We start from the raw sequence: 22,808 nt of genomic DNA on the forward strand, positions 1-22,808 counted from the left end.
GTGACAAATGGAAGCACAAAATTTTGAGTGAATATTCCAATTTCAGATGTTCAGAATGCACGAGCAAGTTCGGTATACCTAAGATTCAAGATACATGTATGATCTCTAACTATACACCAGCATTATCTTTAAGACCAGAACTGTAAGCTGCTGACAAGTTTGGTATGAAATAAGACGTATTTCTATTTATACAATCACATTCAACTTTTAGACTTTTTTTCTATTTTAAAGTCAGAAAGTAAAAAAGAAAAGGAAGAGAAAATGTCTCTTTTGACAACCAACCATTCATAATACTATTAGCTGCAGAAAAATTAGATCCATATCACAATCTTAGAGCTAACTAACATTCACAACTTGTGCCATCTTCTACAAACGTCACATCATTAACTTTAACAGAAATATTATATGAAAACAGTGACAGAGAACTTGATAAGTGATAGCCACAACACTTATTGAATTTTCTTTACATTGTCAAAGATACATTTCAAGCACAAAGACAGAAGGAACAGTTCAGAATGTGCAAAGCTTTTCTGGATGGAAATGAAGGTTTGCATCAGTCTATAGAGAGCTTGGCCAGTGTGAGGGAAAGTACCTTTACTCCATTAGACATGTCTTCAGGAGATGAATATTCTTCAGGTTTATGGCTATATCCTGCAAGAAAAATCACACAACCAAAAACAATATTAATGGGAACGCTGATCCAATTAAGATCACGGACTTATTGATTCACGTGTATACCTTTGTAGCACGGGATGAATATCATACCCATTGGAGATATCCTGGAAACAGCAAAATTCAACAAAGTTCAACGTCACTCTTAAAGAAAGAACAGTGAAAGTAGACTGGTGATTTGACAAAAGGGTCTATTAAGTGTTCCCATTTAAATTATTTTAATGTAATGAGTTGTTGTTGTTGATATTGCTCAATTTGACAAGTTTAAAGTTGTTATTCCAAACATGAAACATGGAGATTTTGGTAGTACCTGGCCATGAAGAGAGAATCATGATAAGCTCGGCTTATCATCATCTTGTGTGATAAGTTAAGCTCTGTGCTTGCCTCTGCCATTTTCTTGATTACTAGCTTGTCTGAGAGAGCCGGTGGATCTTGATTTACAATCTTGAATTCTGTTAGCTTCACTTTTCGTTTTCGAGCTATCGTGTAGGCAGATTCCTGTATTTTCTTGATCACAGTGTTTCTTCTCGCTTCATCAATATCTCTTGTATCTTCAAAAGACCAGGAAAAAAAAGAACTATACCCTCAGATTCTCTATTAATATGTGTGAAGGAAACATGGAATCCATACCAATTTCAAGATGAGATTTGCTTGGAATGCTGTTGATTGCTCCAGGATGTAGCTCCAGAATACCTTAAAAACCGCAACGATTCATTCATCTTGTGAATAAGTTCTTGTGGAATCATCAAGTGAGGCAAAACTTACCAACAGTTCCTACAGTATCTATTGATTCTGATTCTAACACATGTTTCTCTACAGCAAGAGCTAACTCTGCAGCTGCAAGCCCGGCATCATTTCTGAAAAATATAGTCATTTATAGATTTAGTTAGTGGTTTAACCAGATGGCTTATATCTTATAATATAAGTCACCTGTATGGCATAAGCACAGCACCAGCGTGACCTCCATTGCCTTCAAATTCCACCTTAATACTTGCTGGAGCAGCAATGGCGGTTACCACACCGATATCTAAACCTGAGGTGAAATAGTAAATAAGATTGGTTACTAGTAAGCAGACAGACAAAAGCAAAAACTTGTTTTGTATGGTACCTTCATCTTCGAGAATAGGTCCTTGTTCGATATGCAACTCTATAAAAGCAAAATAGCTTCCTTTCTTCAAGAACACACTCGAAAAGTCTTCATCTTCATCTTCTGCGTACCCAGCTGATTTAGCTGCTTCTATAAAGGATACATTCTGTCCATCAACAACTCTAGTCTTTAGTGCTTCCGCAAGTTCTTTGCTTCCAGCGAGTAAGCGGCTGTATCATTCAGGAAGTAAAAAGACAAAAAAAGCATCAAAACCTGTGTGTTTTGCTCAGAGAATAAAGAGTTACACTACCTTCCTAAACAACTGATCCCAAATCGGGTAGGTTCTTCAGATGTGAACAAGATTATCTCCAAAGACCTCTTCGGTTTAAACCCCGACCTTTTAAGATAACAAAAAAGACCTGAGTGGAGGGGAGTTTTGCTTTCATTAAATTAAATTTCAGACGCTTCATTCATACCTTTTCAATACATTGATCGCTTCAATGGCACCCAAAACACCAACAACGCCATCATACTTCCCTGAATATGGAATAGCATCGATGTGAGAGCCAGTGGCTACAGCAGGAAGACTTGGCTCTGAACCATCCCTAAGTTAAAAGAGATATAATAAAAAAAATCAAAAACTAACCAACATAATAAAGGAGACAGAGAGAGAGAGAGAGAGAGACACAAACCATTTGCCAAATATGTTACCAACAGCATCCTCTCTAACAGAGAGTCCAGCAAGTGTCATCAAAGTCTTCACATACCTTCACAGAGTAAACTCAAATCCAAATTAAACAAAAAACAAAAAAATACATCCTTTCCTTCTTTGGTGATGCCTATTTACATACATACCTTCGTGCCAAGACATCTTTGTCAGTGTAGAGAACTCTTGTGACCGATGGAGAAGGAGCATCAGAGAAACTAGACAGCTCTTCTATCTAAAAATCAAAACCGAACAACATCTATTAATCTAGAACACTTCAAAAGATTGAAAGATCGCTCCTTTGAACCTGTTTTTGAAGTCCTGGAGCATCAACGGAGAGTGAGGAAGCGAGACTGATGGATCCGAATTGACCCGGTTCGTGGATTGGGTATCCGGAGAAATCCTCCATTGTTCTAATCGTTGGGTTTGGTTCATGTTGTTGTTGAGCTGAGCTTGAAGGTAGCTGAGACCAGACAAGGGAGATAAGCAGAAGAGCAACAAAGCAGAAGCGAGTCTTCGATTCTAAAGATTCCATTTTTTTTTTGCCTTCAGTGTTTGATTCAGAGTTCTTTAGTTTGGTATTTGTGTTTTCGAGAAATTAATTAATTAACCTAATAGTTAAATTGGTATCAACATATTCTCCAAATTGTTTAATTGAGAAGATCAAACTCAGTGGGAATCTGACGCACAGTGTTTTGTTTGTACCCTATACCTCTTTGTCTCTATCTCATGATATCATTGTGAGATATTTAGTTTATTGTATGTCTAGGAATCTTTTTCTAGGGGGTTAATTGTTTTAGTCGAAAGTTTTGGTCTCTTCCTCTAAATAAAAGACCATTTGCTTTGTCCTCATCGAGTCATCGACCGTTTCAGGCTTTTGTATCAATCATTTCTTGAAAAGCCCAATTGGTTGGATCCTACAGGTTAGCATTTCTAGAATTCTAGTCCTAAATAGAGCAGTGTCATTTCGTACCTGAACGAGATACAAACACGTAAAACTCGTTTTCTACCATCCAGTTCGACATTCTACAAGCTGCAAACCAAGTCTTTGTGTGTAATTCTACCATACATAACTCAGTGTAGCAGCTTTGACATCTCCTCCCGGTCATATGTATTGATGAAAATCCCACTGCCTTGCTCACAGTCCAGTTCACTTTATTGGAGCTTAAATGTAAGGAGGAAGGGAAGACTAAGCGATATTTCAAATCATGGAGCTTAAATGTAACATCAGCCTCCCACAACAATTCGGAGAGCCATGAAAGGCAAGCCACCGTTGTTGGATCAAACTTGGAAAAACTTGAGACGCAAGATATCTCTTTCATACCGAGATATGGATTAGGAAAAAGAAAAAAACTATAATGTTTAGGAGTTATCTAAACATTAGATATCTAATGTGTTTAGGAATTATATTTCACTGTGAAAGAAGATGCCAAGAAGTGGCATAACTTACAAGTTTGAGACCTTTAGTTTAGAGAGATTTTCTAAAGCAATACAAGATTGATTTGTTCTTAAAGTGTTTGATTCAATAATTGGTTTCAGAGAATTCTACTGAATTAAACACCCTTGGAAGACACATGTGACGTTACTTTACAAACCGTAAATGAACGAAGCCGTTACAAGATGAAGCAACAACATGTGGGAGATAGTTGTTGGCAACAAGCAATACGAAGGGAAGCAGTCCTTCGACTATACAGTGTCCATTGCTATACCGTATGGACCATGCGGACGAAAGTGGTGTTAAAGTTTCACAAAGTATGGGAGACCACAAGGGCGAAGCTAGAAGTTAATTACAGTGGGGCCATGAGGTAAAGAAAAATAATTAATGGGTGCACCAATATAAGTTTTTCACAATTATCTAACTATTATTGTAACTTTGCCTTAGAAAAATATGAAAATACAAGAAACTAGTGGGTGCATCACCTAGTCTTCCCTTGCTTGCTTCGCCACTGGGAGACCATTGATCCATGGAAAGACGAAGGAGTGAAGAATGATATGGCTCGAGCTCTTCTCTTCCAATACATACCGGAATCGTTAATACCACAAGTTGGAAATCTTGAAACTGAAAAAGCAGTATGGGAAACTATAAAAACAAGACATTTGGGAGCTGATAGAGTCAAAGAAGTTAGATTACAAACTCTAATGGCTGATTTAACAGAATGAATATGAAAGATACCGAGACAATTGATAGTTTTATCGGCAAACTTTTGGAATTGTCTACAAAATCAGCAGCCTTAGGCTAACATATTGAGGAACCAAAACTTGTTAAGAAATTTCTTAACAGTCTACCAAAAAAGAAATACATACACATAAAAGCAGCACTTGAACAAGTCCTCGATCTCAATGAAACGAGCTTTGAAGACATTGTGCGAAGGTTGAAAGTGTACGAGGGACGAATATACGACGAGGAAGAAGATAAAGGAAATGATCAAAGTAAGCTTATGTATTCTAATGCTGACTTGCAAGCATACCAAAGGTCCGAGTCAGGCAGAGGAAGAGGGTATGGTGGACAGTTCTTCAATCGTGGAAGAGGCCGAGGTCGCTATGGAGGATACAAACAAGAGAGAGAGATAAATTAACGATCGTATGCAGTGCCGCTCATGGGCACTTCTTATACGAATAAATATTTTTCGAACGACATGCAGTGCCGCTCATCGGCATAAGCCAATATTCAAGTGTTGGTCTATGGTCCATAATTGTTTCTTTTTAATAAATACATAGCAATAGACTTCAAATTTTGTTATTGAAACTCTTAATAAATCGTCCTCTACAATTTTAGGACTACATGATCTTCTTCAGAACAAGTGTTTCTGTGTTTTTTTTTTGCTAAAAAGTGTTTCTGTGTTTTAAGGTTTGATATAATTTATTCAAATTTGTGAGCCTATTAGAGTCACCATACATTAATTTCATTATTCCAATTACATAGCAAATGCAACAATCTGGTTACAATAAGAAAATACAAATGGAGGCATTTAATACGCCTCAAATCCTTATAACAATATTCACGAAAACCATACCTTATATAACACATACGTTAGTTACCTTAGTACCTTACATAATAAGATCCATATTTATTCTTTTTTTTGTAAAGAGGCATAAGATCCATATTTATTCACCCAAACAGAGTGTATAATAACTGATTTAGCCGACGAAAGGGGTTTGTGTGACAATGCCACAGTCATTGACACGAACATAAACCCTTTCACAAACCACAACAGCCAAAACAATAGCGTCTTCAGATATAATCTCAGCCTTCACTTTGGTATTCTCTCTATCAATTATATCTTTTGCTTCTTCTGCTCTTTTCCCCACCAATTCAGGCCACGAGCTCTTCATCCCTTCACCTGCGGTGTCTGTACATATACATGCCCACGTATATAATAAATACATTATGCTACGTTACCTGATTTCTTATGATAATGCATTTTGCATACATACGCCTTTTAGCATGAGCATTTATTATTTTTATATTTTGTATATAAATTTGAACTCTATATTTTTATTAATAAATATTATATATATATATATATGTATATATATGTAAATATATATAGTCCCAAAGATTGATTTTTAAGCTTTTCACACATATTAAAAGATCAGATACATACTTAATGTTTTATTCTTCCTAAGAAAATTCAACTTTTATTTTTTAAAATTTTAATTTATGTTTTAATTTTAGAGTAAAATGCACTAATTAAATTCTGAAATCAATCTTTGTATACAAAAAATATAAAACACAATCCTTTTTATACATATATATATATATATATATATATATTATCTCATTTTAAAAAACAATTGTACATAATCTTCAAATATTATTTTCAAATAGTTTGAGATGGATATAGGCTATAGTATAGCTGATATATATATTACAGAAGATGTGTGCATATGAAAAAATAATTTCTTATATATCTATAATAATACCTTGGCAGACGTCCGACATTTCTCTTTTCTTTTTTGAGTTTATTTTCTTTCTTTGGAGATGATGATTTATGTAGATTGCACAAGAACAAAATGACTATTTATAGAGAATTTTGTGGGGGCTATTCACTTCCTTTACAATATTTGCACATGAAACCCTGGAGGAAAAAAAGACCATTGAGAGAGAAAGAGATTCGCACGCAATTGAGTTTTGACCGACGTGAGATTTCTATAAAGAAATTCATGTTTTATTTTTGGTGTAAAATTCATGTTTTATTGTTAAGAGTTTAACCTACTTTAAATACACGTCAGAGATAAATATGGATATCAGGATAATGTCAAATGTCTGAAATTTATGGTGGTTCTAGAATGCAATATAATTAATATAGTAACGTAGCAAGTAGTGTATGGTTTGAACACGATATGAAAACTTTCTCGATTATGTGTATTATTATGTACAAGTATAATTTCTTTTTTTTTTTGTTCAAACCAACTTTCATTAATAAAACTTAGACTCCATCAATGGAGGAATTGTTCAACAGAAACAATAACACAGCCACATTAGCTAAATAAACCGCTGCAAAAGCAAAACGGATAACACAAACATAGATAAAAGCAAACATAACACACAAGCAACTTAAAAGTGAAACACCATGAATGCTACTGAGTGAGATGAAGCCACGGGAATTGGAGAACACGTTCAGTGAACTGTTACCCGAACATGCTGCAGCAACAAATGCATAGAGAGCAGCAAGAAACTTGGCTACAGAGGTGATCAAGCACCATCTTGATGAGCCTTGAAATTGTGAGGAACTCCACAACCATAATGAGGTGTAGAGTTGCAAGAACCACCACGGCCAGACAAACAAGTCTGAAACTACGAAGCCAAGGTTGGCTTTTTTAAATCCATCGCTTATCTTTTTGAGTTGTAGACCTGAAACATCAGAGAAGACTACCAACACACAAATATATTGTAATGAGCCCAAAAAGATATTTCGAACAACAACCTCATGCCGAGGTAAGTGAACCTCATACTGAGGTAAGTGAACCTCATACTGAGGTAAGTGAACCTCATACTGAGGTAAAGGAAGGCAAAACAAATGCCTAACAGCTTCGTACTGAGTTAAACAATGACTACCAAGAAGCATAAGGTCCTCATACTGAGGTAATGTTCGTGAATGGTTTCTTATACGGAGGACAAGGAATCCAAATCTAAGGTATGTTCCATCCCAAATAGAAACATCTAGACGGATCACAAGGGTCATACCTTTCCAAGTTCTGCCTAAGAACAGGAAGAAAAAACGAATTTTTCCCCATATGAAATTATAGATCTGAAACCTGTAACCATCGGTAGGGAGAAGCAGAGGCTTGACAAGGTTCACTCCAAGAGAAACAATCAGCAAACAGACTGAGTCGGATGTTGTTGTACAATGAAGAGGGGACCTCGCAGCTGCTAAGGTGAAACAATGGCAGGGGAAAGAGGACAGATCCAGTGTGACGAGAGTGACAGAAGCGTCGGGAGGATCAGGAGGGTCGGGAGCAGAGACCCCAGCGAGTAGATCTAGAGGAAAAACAAACGGCGGTGGCTCAGGAGGTGGGGGAAGGAGCAACAGTGACTCTGAACCCCGAAAGAGCAGCATCAAACCCATGGAAGAAAGGAAGAGGAGGGAGACAGAAGAGATTCTCACCGGTGGGCGAGAGACCACACCGTCGGCGGCAGATTAAAGTAAAAAACCCTAATCGCCTTGGAGTCGCATGTCTGCGGTTTTTTTTCAGAAAACTAGGTTAAGATCTCCAGCTTTCTCCGTTTGGTTTTGCGTACAAGTATAATTTCTATAATACAATATGGTGACAAAAGAAAAAATAATAAAAATACAATATATATATTTTACTCAAAAAAAAAATACAATATATATGTGGCTCAAATAAATAATGAATCTAGCGCGTACATTTTCGAAATTGGTGGTCATTTTATGACCTTTTTCATACGGCTTTCATGTGGTCATTTTATGCCTAAAATTTGCATTACTTTTAACAGAACGTAAAATATTTTCAAGAATTTAAATGTTTCTTTCCACACAATAAATGTTCCGCTGAAACTTATATTTCATCGTTTGATCACGAATCACAACATTTTTTTTTCTTCATAACGTTTTTCAACTATGAGAAAATAAAGTTTTTATGTTGGAGTGTTATATTCTTTACAAAAAAACATTGGGGATATCATATATATACATCGTGTGTGTAATGCGCAAAACTTGTGGATATCATGTTCTTGTGGATATCATGTAATGAGCAAAAAAACATTATCGGGGATATCATGTTGGAGTGTTATCAAAGAACTTGTGTTCTTTTTCTCATTTTCCATTTCCTTGAGCAATGAGCATTTTGAATAGAGTTCAAGTGGACTTATATTTGTTATAGTTCTACTTCTATCCTAAACACACTCGTTGTGCACTCACACATTAATTAAATACTCCAAAATGGTTGGCTCAAATCTATTACAATATATAGAATCCACTATCTCGAGACCTTCTGTGTAACGGATAGAGAGGGTGAAAGCAAAATATGTATTATGAACCTTTAAAAAAAAAGCAAAATATATGAACCTTTAAAAAAAAAGCAAAATATATGAACACCAAAAGAAATAAAAAGAGACATAATTATTACTGTATTATTTTTAAAAATGTATAGAGAGTTCATTTGAAACGAAGAGGACGAAAATTAACATAACATAATTGTTTTCTTTTAGTTTTCTTTCCATCTTCATATGTATAAGATATAAATGCATGCATACCTGCCACTCCAAAACAAAAACTCAGTAGCCATTGATTGGAGTTGACAAGTTCGGGTTTGATGAGTCTACGTCAAAGGTAGGGTAAGTAGAATGCATCGTTCTGGCTCCTCGTAGCCATATTCGCACTCTGGCCGTTCCCATACAACGAAAAAGAAGAAGAAGAAGATGATGAACCTGACATGTGTTCACTGTAACTCCTATACCTGCCAGAGATCCCCACATCCGCAAGATATGAGTACACGTCGCTCAACCATTGTGGCAAACGGTATCCGCTAGTTGCGTCCATCAAAACAGGTTCTTCTTCGAGCAGATCATTGATGATACCGAGATGAGGGAACTCATCGGTCATCAGACTCTGTGCTGGTCTCCTAATCTGAGCACCGTTTTGCCTCATGCTAGTACTTACAGGGTTCATTCTATGATTCCCGCTGATATTTGTTGCACTTGTATCTCTGCTTGAGCTTGAACCACCAGTCCACGGAACCTCCGCCGAGGCAACGTTGATAGGGAAGCCAGAGTGATTAGATATTGAGAGCAATGCGCTTGTTCCCGTCGACTGAGAGCTTGAGTGGTCGGAACCAACTACGGCGTTTTTATAGGATTGAGGAATATAAGTTTGAGTATGTGTCGGGGCACTTACAGGGCCTGTTGAGCTCATTGAACGAGCAAAGGAAGTTGCTGAGGTTCGAGGTGCAGCTGGCTTTGGAAGGAATGTAGGAGCACGCAAAGGCCTTGTTGACATAGAAGGAGGTATTGTGGAAGTAGTATTCTGTAGAGCGGCTCTAGAACCCACAGTTTGGAACTCAATATCTCGAGATTGTGATGCTTGTTGATCTGACACAGGTGACCTCGCAGATGGGAGATTCCAGGGAGAAGCTTTGGGTGGGGAAAACACAGCAGGGCTTTTCTCTTGCGTCAAAACCGTCCCACGATCCTGAAAAAATGAACACAATGTAGTCATTCTGATGTTGATGAGCTTTCCCCTTTAAAGGTATATCAAATGTTAAATAAATCAAAAGTTTGAGTGTAACCACCTTGGTAACAGGATGATGCTCCCTAGGGTTCTGTGCTTCCTGGATGGGAGAGATAACCACGCCAGCTTCAACAACTCTGCGTGTCTCAGAAGAATGGCTTTGACTCTTAGGGTTCGATGCATGTCTTGAAGGTTGGTTCTCTGTTTCAGTGGCTGAGCTGTTGGCACCAGATACGTTTCTTGGTTGCGTTTTTCCTCTGCACACCAGAAAGGTATGTTAACAGGATGTGGAACAAATAAAAGAATCAAAGCAAGTTCACTTACTTTATACGCCAAATCTTGTTTTGCCTGTTTGAAACATTCCCTTTGTATGACCGGACAGATTCATTAGAATAAACTGAGGTAGACTTTCTTTCAGCAACTCCATTAGGTAAAGATATGGAACTGTCTCCACTAGGGATAGATATGGAACTGCCTCTTCCTCTGCCTCCACTAGTGTTTTCTGATGGGGGATTGTGAATCTCAGGGGCATCTAATTCACAAGGAACAGGCATGCTCTCTCCAAGTGTGTCAGGTTCCTCAGCTGGTGATTCTGTTTTCTCTCTAACACTTTCCTCTTCCTCAGTATCCCTTTCTTCCGTTTGGGATCTCGCTTTCTCTTCTTTCCTTTTCTCCTTTTTGTTGTTCTTCTTCTTTTTCGCCTATGAACCAAGAATTTCCATTAGCAACCGAACAAGTTTTTTACGGCATTATATATTTTGAAAACAATAGAAGTGTAGAGTAAGTAACCTGTTTCTTCTTAGATTTTCTCTCTTTTTCGGTTGTTCCTCTTTTTGCCTTGTGTTTGCTTTCTGCCAGCCACTCTTCCTCTTCTTCGCGAATAAGTTCTTCTTGCATTTCCCATGCAGTATGTTCTTTGTATGCAACTTCAACCTTGCTGCTAAATTCCTCAGAAGGATTTTAGTTCAATATATGTGAGGTATAGTGAAAAAGCACAGGACACATAAATATCAGAAGATCAGAAATAGATAACAAAACACTATCAGCCGTTTCAGAATAATATTCATCACGCTTGTTAGAGCTTGCAAAAACGAAGTATTGTGATTGCTTATGAATTGATTTATATGGAAATTTTCTAACCTAGAGACAAATATATAATTGCCATATTACCCGTATATATGTGTAAGAACAAGCATCTCCATAGTCCGCCTACCAACCTCAGTTAAACGACTCTCATCACGCACTATGGCTTCTTCACTGTATTCCTCTCCAACATCCCACACCTAGATTCGGATAATTTTTTTTTTTTAAAATATGTGCACAACCGCACATGATAAACAAATCACGGAATTCAATCTGTACAAAAATAGCGTGTGAAACTAACCTTCGAAGGGTTTTGAGAACCATTTTCCTCTTTTATAGACAATGGCGCCATAACAGTCCTCTTCATGAGTACTAACAGATCATCCACTAATACAAACATGTCTTGGTCCACACTAACAATTGGAGCGGGGCCTGCTGGCAATTCTACGTTATCCATTTGTCTCTGCCTATTTTTCTTCTTCTTAGTTTCGTCTTCAATAGTCTTCCACCCACTGTACAAGGAATCCATCATCAAAGTGGATGTACCTTGCCTCAAGACAAAGAAGAATTTTGCAGCTATATTTAGAACCACATCCATTTTTTCTCGAGACATCTTACGCCTTGTGTTTTGGTCCAGCCGTAACCAGAAGGAACTAAAGCTACACCATAAAACAACAATCCATTCCGTGTTATGAAAACTGCTCAAACTTTGAGGAAAAAATATACACTAGATTGGGGTAAATCCAAAGCTATTATAATTTCATTTCTGGAATCTGGAGGAGATGAATGTAAATGTTGAATACCTTTCCCATTTTTCATTGTCTTGCATCAGGTTAAAAAGTTTGATTCTTTCCACTTCCATAAACTGCCAGCAAATGTTCTCTACATATGGCAAATATACCCTAAGAAGTTCCCTCCTGTACTGACTAGAAAGGCAGCGGAAAGGTCTGTCGATTTTCTCTCTGCAAGAATCAGTCATAGAAATTATCCACAACACAAAACAGAAAAAAAAAAAAAGAAAAAAAAAAAAAGAAAAAAAAAAACTATGCATAACCGTTACTACAATATGCCAATATATGTTTGGTTGGGAAAGTTTCAAACAATGCATATATGTTAACGGCGATGTATGATACATGAGTTTAGGTCAACTCAATCTTGCCTTTACCTGATCACCTGAACTTGAGCTTTAATGATAAGAGAGTCCAAATCATCAATGTACCCTTCCTGTAATTTAGGTAACTCTATAAGCTTATCCCAGTCCCAGTAATGCTCCAGCTTTTTTAACCTGTTTAGTGAATCTGCAATATCTGTGATCAGTATCTCTGTCTAAAGGGATGGATGCAAACAAAAATATGCAAATAGGTTACCAAAATATATCGATTTCTTTGGATCTTTATTCACAAGAGCTAAAGTATACTGAACAAAATGACTGCAGCCTGTCTCAAAGAAAAAAAAAAAAAAAACTTAAATGAGAAGGTTCCCCAGTTCAAGCGAAAGAAGCTACGCCGGATAACAAGCAAACAACAATACGAACCCGGAGGAATTTCTGCATGGTTTGCAAGACAGAGAAGCAAAGCGGGATAGTTGCAAACATCAGACCCTTGTGGATATATTGAAATATACCTACCATGTGAGGAATATTTTAGCATGCATAAGGAAAAAAAAAATACACAACTAGGTTTAGTGATTACAAGAATTTCAAGCGTGTTATTATATGACATATAGCTCATTGAATAACCAATTCTAAGAGCCTATAAATACGAAAGGAGAGAAGATGTTATATACCATTTGTATCCCCCAGCATCAAAAACATCACTGCGGAGCTCAGGTTTGTTGATTTCTGAATATTTCTCAATCTTCCAAGTATGTTTCCCATATAGTTCAGAATGTTTTGATCCTATAGAAAAAAAAAATGGAATAAAACGCCAAGCGACACACATGATATCATCTGAGAATAACATTCACGAAGAAGATACCATACCATCATCAATGTCCCAGTTGGGAGGCCACGTCGAAGGAAACCCATTCTCAACTTGATCAGACGAACGCCACTCCGCAAGTGCTTCTAAATATCTTCTTTGTCTATTTAAATTCTCTTCCTCTGATGATTGTCCTGATCCACAGTCTTCATTACTAGTCTCCAACATTACTCTACAGCTTAAGCCTCCCTTTCAAACTAGGAAAATTAGAGATTGAATATACAAATTAGAATCACATCCCACCAGTAATATACTCTGATCAAATGTATGTCATTCATAGTCACAGCACATAGACACAAGAGAATCTAATCAATCACTCACTCGCATGAACCAAACTAATTCATGAATCAAATCGATACCTACATATCATATAACTTATAAGCAATGAGAATGAGAATAAACCCTACAAACTCGATATTTTTCAAAATGCAAGAGGACCAATCAAATTCATTTCTTCTATCAACTAAATCTCCAGATTTTACAATAACTGCAACAGAAAACAAAAAAAACAGATATGCCGAACAAAATCTCATAAGAATTTTCTCGATCGGAAATAAAAAACTAGGATTGAAATCAGAAACCAAAGCCTCGGAAAATTCAAATACTAAAGAAAGTGAGAGATTGAAGGGCGTAAACGACGCCGCGTGGATCAAAGCAAACCTGCGATGATGAAAGGAAAGAGCAGAGAGAAGCTTCACGTTGAATGGATTTAATGGCAGCTTCTCAAGCTTTTCTAGAAAGAGAGAATTGGTGAAGAAGAACACACAGCAAAAAATGAGCGGAAACAAAAGAAAACCCTCAATTGAAATATAATAATTTAAAGAAATGGTTTCATGACATGTATTTATATAACGTTAATGTATGTTTCAGCTTTTGTCCATTGCCTAACAAGAAAGATATGGAACCATAAATGGCAGTCAACTTTCTTTTTTTGTTAATATAATTTTCCATTTGTTGACTCATTTCTTTTACCACAATATACTCTTCCATTTGTTGACTATTTTCTTTTACCTTCCTCAAATACTACTCTAATTTTTGGTTCCCAACAAACTAATTAATAATGTTTAGTATTTATTTTTAAAAAATTTAAAGTAATATCTACTTGCATTAAACGAATGACTAAATTATATACAGTAAAAACTATAAAATAATAATGTTAGGACTATTATTAATTGGGAATTAATTTCTAGAGTTATTAATTTACAAAAAGTTGCTTTTAGATTTTTTTCTATTTTAGAACCGACTTTTTATAAAAATAAAATTAATTGATTTTACCTTAATTAAACTTTAATTCAACTTTATATTATTTTTATTGTATTATCGATTTGTGTCATTGTTAGGCCGAGAACATATAGTAATTTATCGTGCTTATTAATTTATCAAGTATAAATTTATAGAATTTCTACTATAGTCAAATATATGTATTATTAATTAAACTTTAATTCACCTTTATATTATTTTTACCTTAATTAAAATTTAATTCAACTTTATATTATTTTTATCGTATTATCGATTTGTGTCATTATTAGGCCGAGAACATATAGTAATTTATCGTGCTTATTAATTTATCAAGTATAAATTTATAGAACTTCTACTATAGCCAAATATATGTACTATTAATTAAACTTTAATTCACCTTTATATTATTTTTACCTTAATTAAACTTTAATTCAACTTTATATTATTTTTATTGTATTATCGATTTGTGTCATTGTTAGGCCGAGAACATATAGTAATTTATCGTGCTTATTAATTTATCAAGTATAAATTTATAGAATTTCTACTATAGTCAAATTATATACAGTAAAAACTATAAAATAATAATGTTGAGACTATGGTATTTTATTAATTTCTAGAGTTATTAATTTACAAAAATTTGTTTTTAGATTTTTTTCTATTTTAGAACCGACTTTTTATAAAAATAAAATTAATTGATTTTACCTTAATTAAATTTTAATTCAACTTTATATTATTTTTATTGTATTATCGATTTGTGTCATTATTAGGCCGAGAACATATAGTAATTTATCGTGCTTATTAATTTATCAAGTATAAATTTATAGAATTTCTACTATAGTCAAATATATGTACTATTAAAACATGTTAAAACAACCTTTTGCATATGTGATTTTTCAAATTGAACCGAATTTCAGAAATTTTATTAAATATATTTTATATTAACCTTATAATTTTCCAATAATATATTGTGACCATTAGGCCTAGGCATTTGGGTTCTCGGGTCGGGTACAGGTTGGGTCTTGTCGGATCCGGGTCCTTCGAGTCTTACATATTTAGACTTAATAGGGTAATAAGAATTTGTCGGCTTGGGTTCAGTTTGGGTCATGACAGGTCTGGATCGGTTCGAGTCTTATATAGTTGAGCCCAATAGGGTAATTAGAATTTGTCAGTTCGGATTCGGTTTGATTCTGGGTCGGGTTCGGTTCGGCTCATGTCGAGTCCAGCCCAAAAAATACCCAAAACACACAAAAAGAACTTGAAAATATATAGATACCCAAAAATATCCGAAATTTTACTCAAAATCTGACCCGAATACATGAAAAATACCCGAAATATTCTGATTATCTGAATTATATTTGAATTATCTTATAGAATGTTGATAAACTTTATGAAATAGATTTTAAAACTTTTATACGTGTATATAAAATCATTTTAAAAGGATTTATAAATTATTCATAACAGTTTAAAAGTCATTTATAAGTGTTTATAAATAACTTATTAGGGTTTATAAACCATTTATAAGGTATATATACATTTATAAGAGTTGATCTATTATTTATAAAGGTTAATAAATCATTTGCAAGAGTTTTAAATAATTGATAAAGGTTTATAAAATAATTTATAAAGCTTTATTAATCTTCAAAACATCTTTGGAAGATTTACAAGTATTCTTATAGAATTTTGAAATTTTAAGAGTTTATAAAATTAGGCATTAAAATTCCCAAGTTGTTTTGGTGTGAGTGTGACGCATAACTTTATATTTACTTGTCTCCTACTTCATTGTTCACCCTAATTTCATTTAGAATATATACTTGCAACTTTGCAAGCATAAAACCAAATTCATCTTCACCCACATGTATGTATACATTCACATAGCCTCAAGAAAAAAAAACGCAGTTTTTAATATCAAAACGTGAAATACAGGTTTGGTCTCACCTTCCCAATGAAAGCTAATGAACCACCAACACGAGTGATACCTATAGGCTATAGCTACATCTGCAAGTGAACCCCATGTAGCCTTTTTGAAAGCTGGTGATTGGGCCAATGATAGTCTGCATGTTGTTGGTACAAAATCGATCAGCATTTCTCCAAAACAGACAAAAAGGAGACTCTTGCGACGAGCCATCACATTTATAAAATCGTTAAGTATTTTTCACATTTCTATATTTATGTTAGATCTATACTATTATTTATGAAGTGATTTTCCTTAGTTGTCTTCTTCTCCTTGATTATAGGTAATTTTTGCTTATTTATCATTGATTTTTGCTTATTTTTCATATCCTCCATAATTATTTATTATTTGTTATGTTTTTTTATAATTTTAGTTAGTAATTTTATTTATTTATCATATTTAAAATAATTTTAGGTGGTAATTTTAGTTTTGCTTACTTCTCATATTCTCCATAAGTTTAGGTTATTTTTATTATTTTCATGTTTTATTATTTTTAGAAATTCTTTGTCATATTCCATGATTTAATTTAGGCTCAGTCATTAGTTTTAATAAATAACTAGATTTTGACCCGCGCAGGCGCGCAGATGTATATTTTGAAAAATATGTTGATATTTGTTTTTTTATGTAATTATTAGGGTTTTACAAAATGAATCCAAGGAACAGAACCGATACCGATCCGAAAATATAGTACCAAACCCGAACATAAATTGATTAAATATTCGAATTATTCAAAATTTTGTTATTTATAGAACCAAATCTGATCCGAACCGAAGTATTCGGGTACCCAAATTTATCTAAAAATAGATTTATATACTTATATATATATTAATTATTTTTAGAATTAACGTATATAAAACATTAAGAATGATACTTTTAAATTGGTTTAAATACTTAAATATATATATATATAGATAGTCAAAAGTAAATATCTGCAATAGTTAAAGTATACTAAAATCACCAAAAATACTTAAAATAATTATTGATTCCGTATCCAAAATTGTAAATCAAGCCAATTGATATGTTAAGCTTAGGTATTCTGACATATGTTATTCAAATTTATAGGTATTATATTATTTTATTTATAGATTTTGAGAAATTTAAAATAGATAATGATTTAAAACTTTAAAAATAATTTAAATTAATTATCCAAACGTGAACCAAACCCGCAAAGATCCGAATCAAACTCAAACCAAAATTTAGGAACATCCTAACAGGGCTTAAATCTTTGACTCCGAAAACCCAAAACACAACCCGATCAGAACCAAACCCGTATGGGTGTCCGAAATCTCATCCCTATTCATTATTATATATCGTATACTGTCATCATATTTTATACGTACCATCATATAAGTAATCATATAATTAATAGTATTTTATACGTACCATCATATAAATAATTACATATATTATATTTTTAAAACTTAATATGAAATATAAAAACCATAATTTGAGTTGGTATTTCAAATTGGGCTTTGTATTGTATTTTTATTATATATATTGACAACATTTTTTTATAATGGTTATTGAAAAATAGTTTATTAAAAATCCATTTTTGAATATATGTATTATTTTTTAATCAATTTTTGATATAAATCAACTTTAAATTATTATTTTGATTTGAAATATGTGTATAAAGTTTAAATTTTGTTTTATGGTTAGTTTAGAAAATAAAAAGTTTTAGGCAATTAGATTGAACCGTTTTCGTATATTTTAAATCTGGCTCAGATAGATAGTTTCTTACTTTCTTATAATATGATGGATTTTTAATTTTTTTTAATAACATAAGCCCATTACTTTTTTTTCTTACTACTACTATCTTTGTTTCCAAACAAAATTAATTTTTTTAAAAGACTACAATTCATGTTTCCAAACACTCCAAATTTTTTTAATAGTCCTATTCAAGTCTCCAAACACTCCAATTTTGTACTTGAGTTTTAATAAGATAGATTTTTTGAATTGTTAGTTTTTAACATATTTAGTAATTATTTAATAAATATTTTCATTATATTCATGGATAACTATTATTAATGAGTATTAATTTTATAGTTTTGTTCATATTATGTTTACTTTTAATATTAAATCTTTTAATGTTTTATTTAATTATTATTTTTAAAATGAAGATTGCTTCTCTTTTATATCACCAAATTATCTTATCAATCAAAATATGAGTCCAAAGAATACAATCGATCGTTGTTAAAAATTAAAAATACACCTTTTACTATTATATATATATATATAATTTATTAATTTTAGTTTATAATTTTTTATTAAATAGAAGTATGTTTTTTATTATTGTAAATTTTGTTAATAGGTGTCAATATGAACTCCGATGAAGAAGAAATTCATATAAAATGCAATTAAGACTTTGATGAAGAGGGGTTTGATTTCATAAGCTTCTTTGATAATTTGGTAATTATGGTTTATTTGTAGATTTATATTTTATATTATTTTAAAAGTAATAATAAAATTTTATTAGGTTATTATAATGATGATACTTTTTACATGTGTGGTTTAGTTAAAGAATAAATAAATATTTACAAATACCAAACCATTATCTATGTTGTCCTCTAATAAAAAAAGTAAATTATATCTCTAATTAATTTAATATTTGAAACTAATTAAATAATTTAGATAAAAATTAAATAAAATTTGAATTAGATGGATATATATTGGTCCGCACAAGTGTACGGGCCACCATCTAGTTTATAAGTATTTATAAAATAATTTATAATGATTTATAAAATTATTTAGTGTTTGTAAGTCTATTTAACAAATTTTCTTTTCTTGATGCTTAATTTCATAAGAAACGTATATGTTACCATCCTTCTTCATGGCCTTCAAAACCTCTTCTACACCAGAGAAGTCTCTCTTTTAACAGAAGCGCTGATAATGGTGTTGAGTGTAAGCTTCAGGTTTGATGATTCCTTTACAAGAGAACTATTTTACCATTAAAAAAAAAACTATTTTACCAGCTTCCTAGTCTTCTCAAATTCACCTCTTCTGCATAATCCTTCGATATTCAATCCATTCCTTACCACTTAATCGAAAATCCTTAGACCTTATATGAACATTCTGGTATGACAAAAACAATGGCACATGTCATCCAATCTCGTCGGATTTGATCACCATAGAGCAATTGAAAGTTCCTCGAACTGAAATTGGAGAGCTCATGCGAGAAAATAGATTAGGTATATGTTCAATTAATTAGGAATATAATAGTCTTTTTACTATTGAAAATTAAAGGTAATGTAGTTAAAGTAAACATAAAAAATGGTACTACGAAAGTGATAGTGTAAAAAATTTCTCTAGTTTAATTTTAGTTGTAATATATAATTTATTGGAAAACAGATTTTTATTGCGATTTTACCACGTAGGTCTATGCTAAACAAGAAGTTAATTCCACCCAAAAACTAAGAGGATGGTGAACTGGCACATATATTTTTATTGGAAAAATAAATATATTTTTTGAAGGGCTTTCGGCCAATAAGAGATTTTCAATGAAAAGAACATTTTCAATTTTCCCAATTTATTTGTTCTTTTCGTTTTTTTCTGTCTTTTATATTTAAGTATCATCCTCTCGCAGCAGCATAACCTAGATTGGCTTTAGTTACTTTAATCCAATAGCTAGTTATATAGTTCAATGATTTTGTTGTGAGATAGATCTGATTTTTTCAGTGAAAATAATATTTGTGACATACAAGTAAAAGATTTAACATGTATATATATATATATATATATCATCGCTATAGCCAATATATATCTCAGTGATCAATCACAAAACATGCATGATTAAATATCCACCTAAACATACATTACATTAACATATAATAAACTCATCATATGCGGTCCTGTATTAAAATACACATATCAACCTCAAGAAACATACAATAAACACCCAAAAAACGTATTATACAAATATAGATGTAGTGGTTGATGATCTCATAACTCATAAGCCAAGACGTAGCTCCAAATCGATTTCATCTCCTTCAACGACGACGTTTTCTCTCCTTGTAACCATCGATCCAACTCGTAAGCTCAAGTTTGTGGTCGTCCTCAAGACGACGGAGTCTACTTGCTCATAGACTCCACGATCGGAAGATGCCACGTGGAAACATCTTCGAGAACCGGAGAGTGCTGAGTCAGCGTCGTTTTGCAGCTTGGTCGCCTTGTTGAGACGGTCACGTCGATGGATGTTCATGTGACCACCTAAAGCTTGTGCGTTCGTGAAACCTCTTTTGCAGAAAGTGCACTCATACATTCGTCTCGTCACGGTGGAGACCGACGAAGAAGAACGATGGTGAAGAACGGCTCCGGTCTCTGATGAAGTGGACGACGATGATCTCTCACACTCCATACTTTGTATATGTTACTTAAATATTCGAGAGATATTTCTGAAGAAAATGTTGAAACCCTAAAGATAGGATCCTGAGAGATGTTTAAAGATGGAAGGGTATATATCCAAATGTGTTTAGTGAATAGAAAGATGTTATTAATATAGAGTTAATTATACTTTTGGTGTTGTGTTTATATGTTTGTTAGACATGATTTGGCTTTTCCTATCGTGGGTATATTATTAATAGATCGTGTACATATGTAATGTATCTATCGAGTATCGACAGTATCAATATTATCACCGTATATGGTGGATTTTGTTTTGTTCTCATGTAATACTATTAACGTACTACGTAGCATATGATTAATTATTAACTTGCCAATGATAGCAAGTTTATATAGCTAGTATCTTATCATAGCATCAATTTAAAAAGGTATTGCTCAAAAAAAAAAAAAAGATTTCTATATACAACTCGTTTGTATGCAGATCGGAGCTAGGAGTTTACCGCTCAAACCTTCTTTGGAGAATTCGTTGGACGATGCATCTCTAACCCACACACCCTGGTTAGAAGCCAGCACATTAGATAAAAACATCTGGACCACATCCCAAAAGCAGTTGGTCTAATGGAAATAAAGATTACACATCTTAACAATGTTTTATTAAATTATGATACTCTCACTGATTCTCTAGTAAATCAATCAATAATAATTAACAAAAAGGGTTTGTTTTGACTTGCGATGTTCTAAATTTAGCTTATACTTGATATCGGATTTTCCCATTCCAGCAATACGCATTAAGAACAAAACTCTCAAATTTTAAACTTTTTGTAAGCAAACCAAATTACTTCCGTCTCTACTAGTTTTGTTTAATTTTACAAAATAATTGTATAAACAAATTCACGAACATGAAAGTATGGAAAGAGACACAACGAAAGATTTGATTAGAAATCATTTTAAAACTAAATAAGTCAATCGTCAGGCGAATACAATTAACTGAAATCCAAATCAATCTCAACTAAACTCTTCAATTAGTCCATAAAATTACAAAAATGATGACCTTTAAAAATCAAGGGAGTGGTTTATAATCAATCGTGTTTGTTCTGTTTCTAAACATTCCTTTTGTGTTTGTCTTGTAATAGTCCAACCTTTTATCGCAATATGATACTTACATGACCAAATATGAATTTAATACTGATAAGGTCTCGACTGGCTGCTTTTTTAACTACAAGAAAATTCACTACTATTGATTTACGAAAAAATAAACATTATATTGAAGAAAACGCATTCATATTTTATAAAATAAATCAGACACGGATATGCTACAGAAATATAGAATACGTAGCTAAATTTTAGTTAATTTAACTATAAATCATCTTTCTTAATTGGACAGCCAGGCCAAAAACAAGGGGTCATTTGATAGCAACTCGAGTACTTTGATTCGCTTAATTACTGTCACGTCACTGATCAATTACGTTACTTGTACACCTAATCCGGTTTATGTGGGTCTGGTCTGCTTTTCTTTTAGCCAAACCAGTTTTGTCTAAACAAGTTATTTCCCTTAGTAAGCAAAAGTACCAGTGTTCTAGCGGTAGAATAGTACATGTACAGGCCCGGGTTTGATTACCGGCTGTTCGATATGTTGTTTTCTTTGAGACCATCTTAATCTTATGTTTTCTTACCAGGAGACCATTTTTCTTTATGTTTTTACTTTTTTTTTGGATGCAAGACAAAACTTTTTGGATGCAAGACAGACCATCCATACAAAACAATAAGAATCCGCTCTACCTGAGTTCGCCGTCTTCTTAGTGAATTGAAAAGAGCTAATTGTCCGAAGCAGCAAGCATAAAACCAGCTCCTTATAGCCGTCCGTCCTAGAAATAATTTTTGGTATCTTGGAGTTGTTGTAATCTTCCTGTTAGTGATTGTGACAGCTTTGAATGAGACCGTTCCATTGTTTCTACTCGTGTAATAAATACCTTGGAAGTAACAATGCTTTCAACGATAACCTTCTGAGAAAGTTTTGTTTCCACCTCCAGAAGGTTATGATAGCTCAATGATCCGTTGCTAA

At 33.4% G+C, this 22,808-nt stretch overlaps 5 protein-coding genes across 7 annotated transcripts; all 5 read right to left on the bottom strand.

Moving 5' to 3' along the window:
• Positions 1–296: 296 nt before the first annotated feature.
• On the bottom strand, positions 297–3,183 carry LOC111213038 (ureidoglycolate hydrolase). The gene is made up of 12 exons (XM_022714702.2): positions 2,773–3,183; positions 2,615–2,700; positions 2,452–2,526; positions 2,236–2,364; positions 2,070–2,156; positions 1,781–1,989; positions 1,603–1,705; positions 1,438–1,529; positions 1,303–1,365; positions 983–1,223; positions 739–779; positions 297–651 (listed from the first exon to the last, which is right to left on the bottom strand). Exons 1-12 carry the CDS (start codon positions 2,998–3,000, stop codon positions 554–556), a joined length of 1,452 nt encoding a protein of 483 aa, XP_022570423.1. The 5' UTR covers positions 3,001–3,183; the 3' UTR covers positions 297–553.
• A 2,175-nt stretch (positions 3,184–5,358) lies between these two features.
• On the bottom strand, positions 5,359–6,520 carry LOC125609891 (glu S.griseus protease inhibitor-like). The gene is made up of 2 exons (XM_048781486.1): positions 6,390–6,520; positions 5,359–5,815 (listed from the first exon to the last, which is right to left on the bottom strand). The coding sequence occupies exons 1-2, from the start codon at positions 6,406–6,408 to the stop codon at positions 5,604–5,606; spliced, it is 231 nt and encodes a 76-aa protein (XP_048637443.1). The 5' UTR covers positions 6,409–6,520; the 3' UTR covers positions 5,359–5,603.
• A 318-nt stretch (positions 6,521–6,838) lies between these two features.
• LOC125609890 (putative transmembrane protein At3g54730) lies at positions 6,839–8,108 on the bottom strand. Its single transcript, XM_048781485.1, has one exon. The coding sequence runs from the start codon at positions 8,033–8,035 to the stop codon at positions 6,896–6,898; it is 1,140 nt and encodes a 379-aa protein (XP_048637442.1). The 5' UTR covers positions 8,036–8,108; the 3' UTR covers positions 6,839–6,895.
• A 225-nt stretch (positions 8,109–8,333) lies between these two features.
• LOC106407457 (TNF receptor-associated factor homolog 1a) lies at positions 8,334–17,246 on the bottom strand. 3 transcript variants are annotated; one of them, XM_048781484.1, is made up of 13 exons: positions 13,879–17,246; positions 13,221–13,415; positions 13,025–13,136; positions 12,774–12,862; positions 12,607–12,675; positions 12,405–12,537; positions 12,043–12,201; positions 11,541–11,898; positions 11,327–11,439; positions 10,946–11,093; positions 10,481–10,857; positions 10,218–10,413; positions 8,334–10,117 (listed from the first exon to the last, which is right to left on the bottom strand). In XM_048781484.1, exons 2-13 carry the CDS (start codon positions 13,384–13,386, stop codon positions 9,254–9,256), a joined length of 2,784 nt encoding a protein of 927 aa, XP_048637441.1. In that variant the 5' UTR covers positions 13,387–13,415; positions 13,879–17,246; the 3' UTR covers positions 8,334–9,253. The 3 variants fall into 3 exon arrangements, with proteins under 3 accessions (XP_048637441.1, XP_013703773.3, XP_022561377.2); XM_013848319.3 differs by having other exon boundaries at positions 10,946–11,096; XM_022705656.2 differs by lacking the exon at positions 13,879–17,246 and having other exon boundaries at positions 10,946–11,096; positions 13,221–13,809.
• A 1,094-nt stretch (positions 17,247–18,340) lies between these two features.
• On the bottom strand, positions 18,341–21,644 carry LOC111213782 (zinc finger protein 5-like). Its single transcript, XM_022715614.2, has one exon. It carries the CDS (start codon positions 20,760–20,762, stop codon positions 20,355–20,357), a length of 408 nt encoding a protein of 135 aa, XP_022571335.2. The 5' UTR covers positions 20,763–21,644; the 3' UTR covers positions 18,341–20,354.
• Between the last annotated feature and the right edge of the window lie 1,164 nt (positions 21,645–22,808).

The sequence above is a fragment of the Brassica napus genome, chromosome A6 (assembly GCF_020379485.1).
Source record: "Brassica napus cultivar Da-Ae chromosome A6, Da-Ae, whole genome shotgun sequence".
In the NCBI taxonomy this organism is placed as follows: Eukaryota; Viridiplantae; Streptophyta; class Magnoliopsida; order Brassicales; family Brassicaceae; genus Brassica; species Brassica napus.

Coding starts and splice junctions, on each gene's coding strand:
- LOC111213038 (XM_022714702.2), bottom strand. CDS start 3,000: ATGGAATCTTTAGAATCGAAGACTCGCTTCTGCTTTGTTGCTCTTCTG. Junction 2,365..2,451: donor GGTAACATATTTGGCAAATG/GTTTGTGTCTCT, acceptor CTTTTAACTTAG/GGATGGTTCAGAGCCAAGTC. Junction 1,530..1,602: donor GCTGTGCTTATGCCATACAG/GTGACTTATATT, acceptor TATATTTTTCAG/AAATGATGCCGGGCTTGCAG.
- LOC125609890 (XM_048781485.1), bottom strand. CDS start 8,035: ATGGGTTTGATGCTGCTCTTTCGGGGTTCAGAGTCACTGTTGCTCCTT.
- LOC106407457 (XM_013848319.3), bottom strand. CDS start 13,386: ATGTTGGAGACTAGTAATGAAGACTGTGGATCAGGACAATCATCAGAG. Junction 11,440..11,540: donor GTTCTCAAAACCCTTCGAAG/GTTAGTTTCACA, acceptor ATCCGAATCTAG/GTGTGGGATGTTGGAGAGGA. Junction 10,858..10,945: donor GAAAATCTAAGAAGAAACAG/GTTACTTACTCT, acceptor CTTGGTTCATAG/GCGAAAAAGAAGAAGAACAA.
- LOC111213782 (XM_022715614.2), bottom strand. CDS start 20,762: ATGGAGTGTGAGAGATCATCGTCGTCCACTTCATCAGAGACCGGAGCC.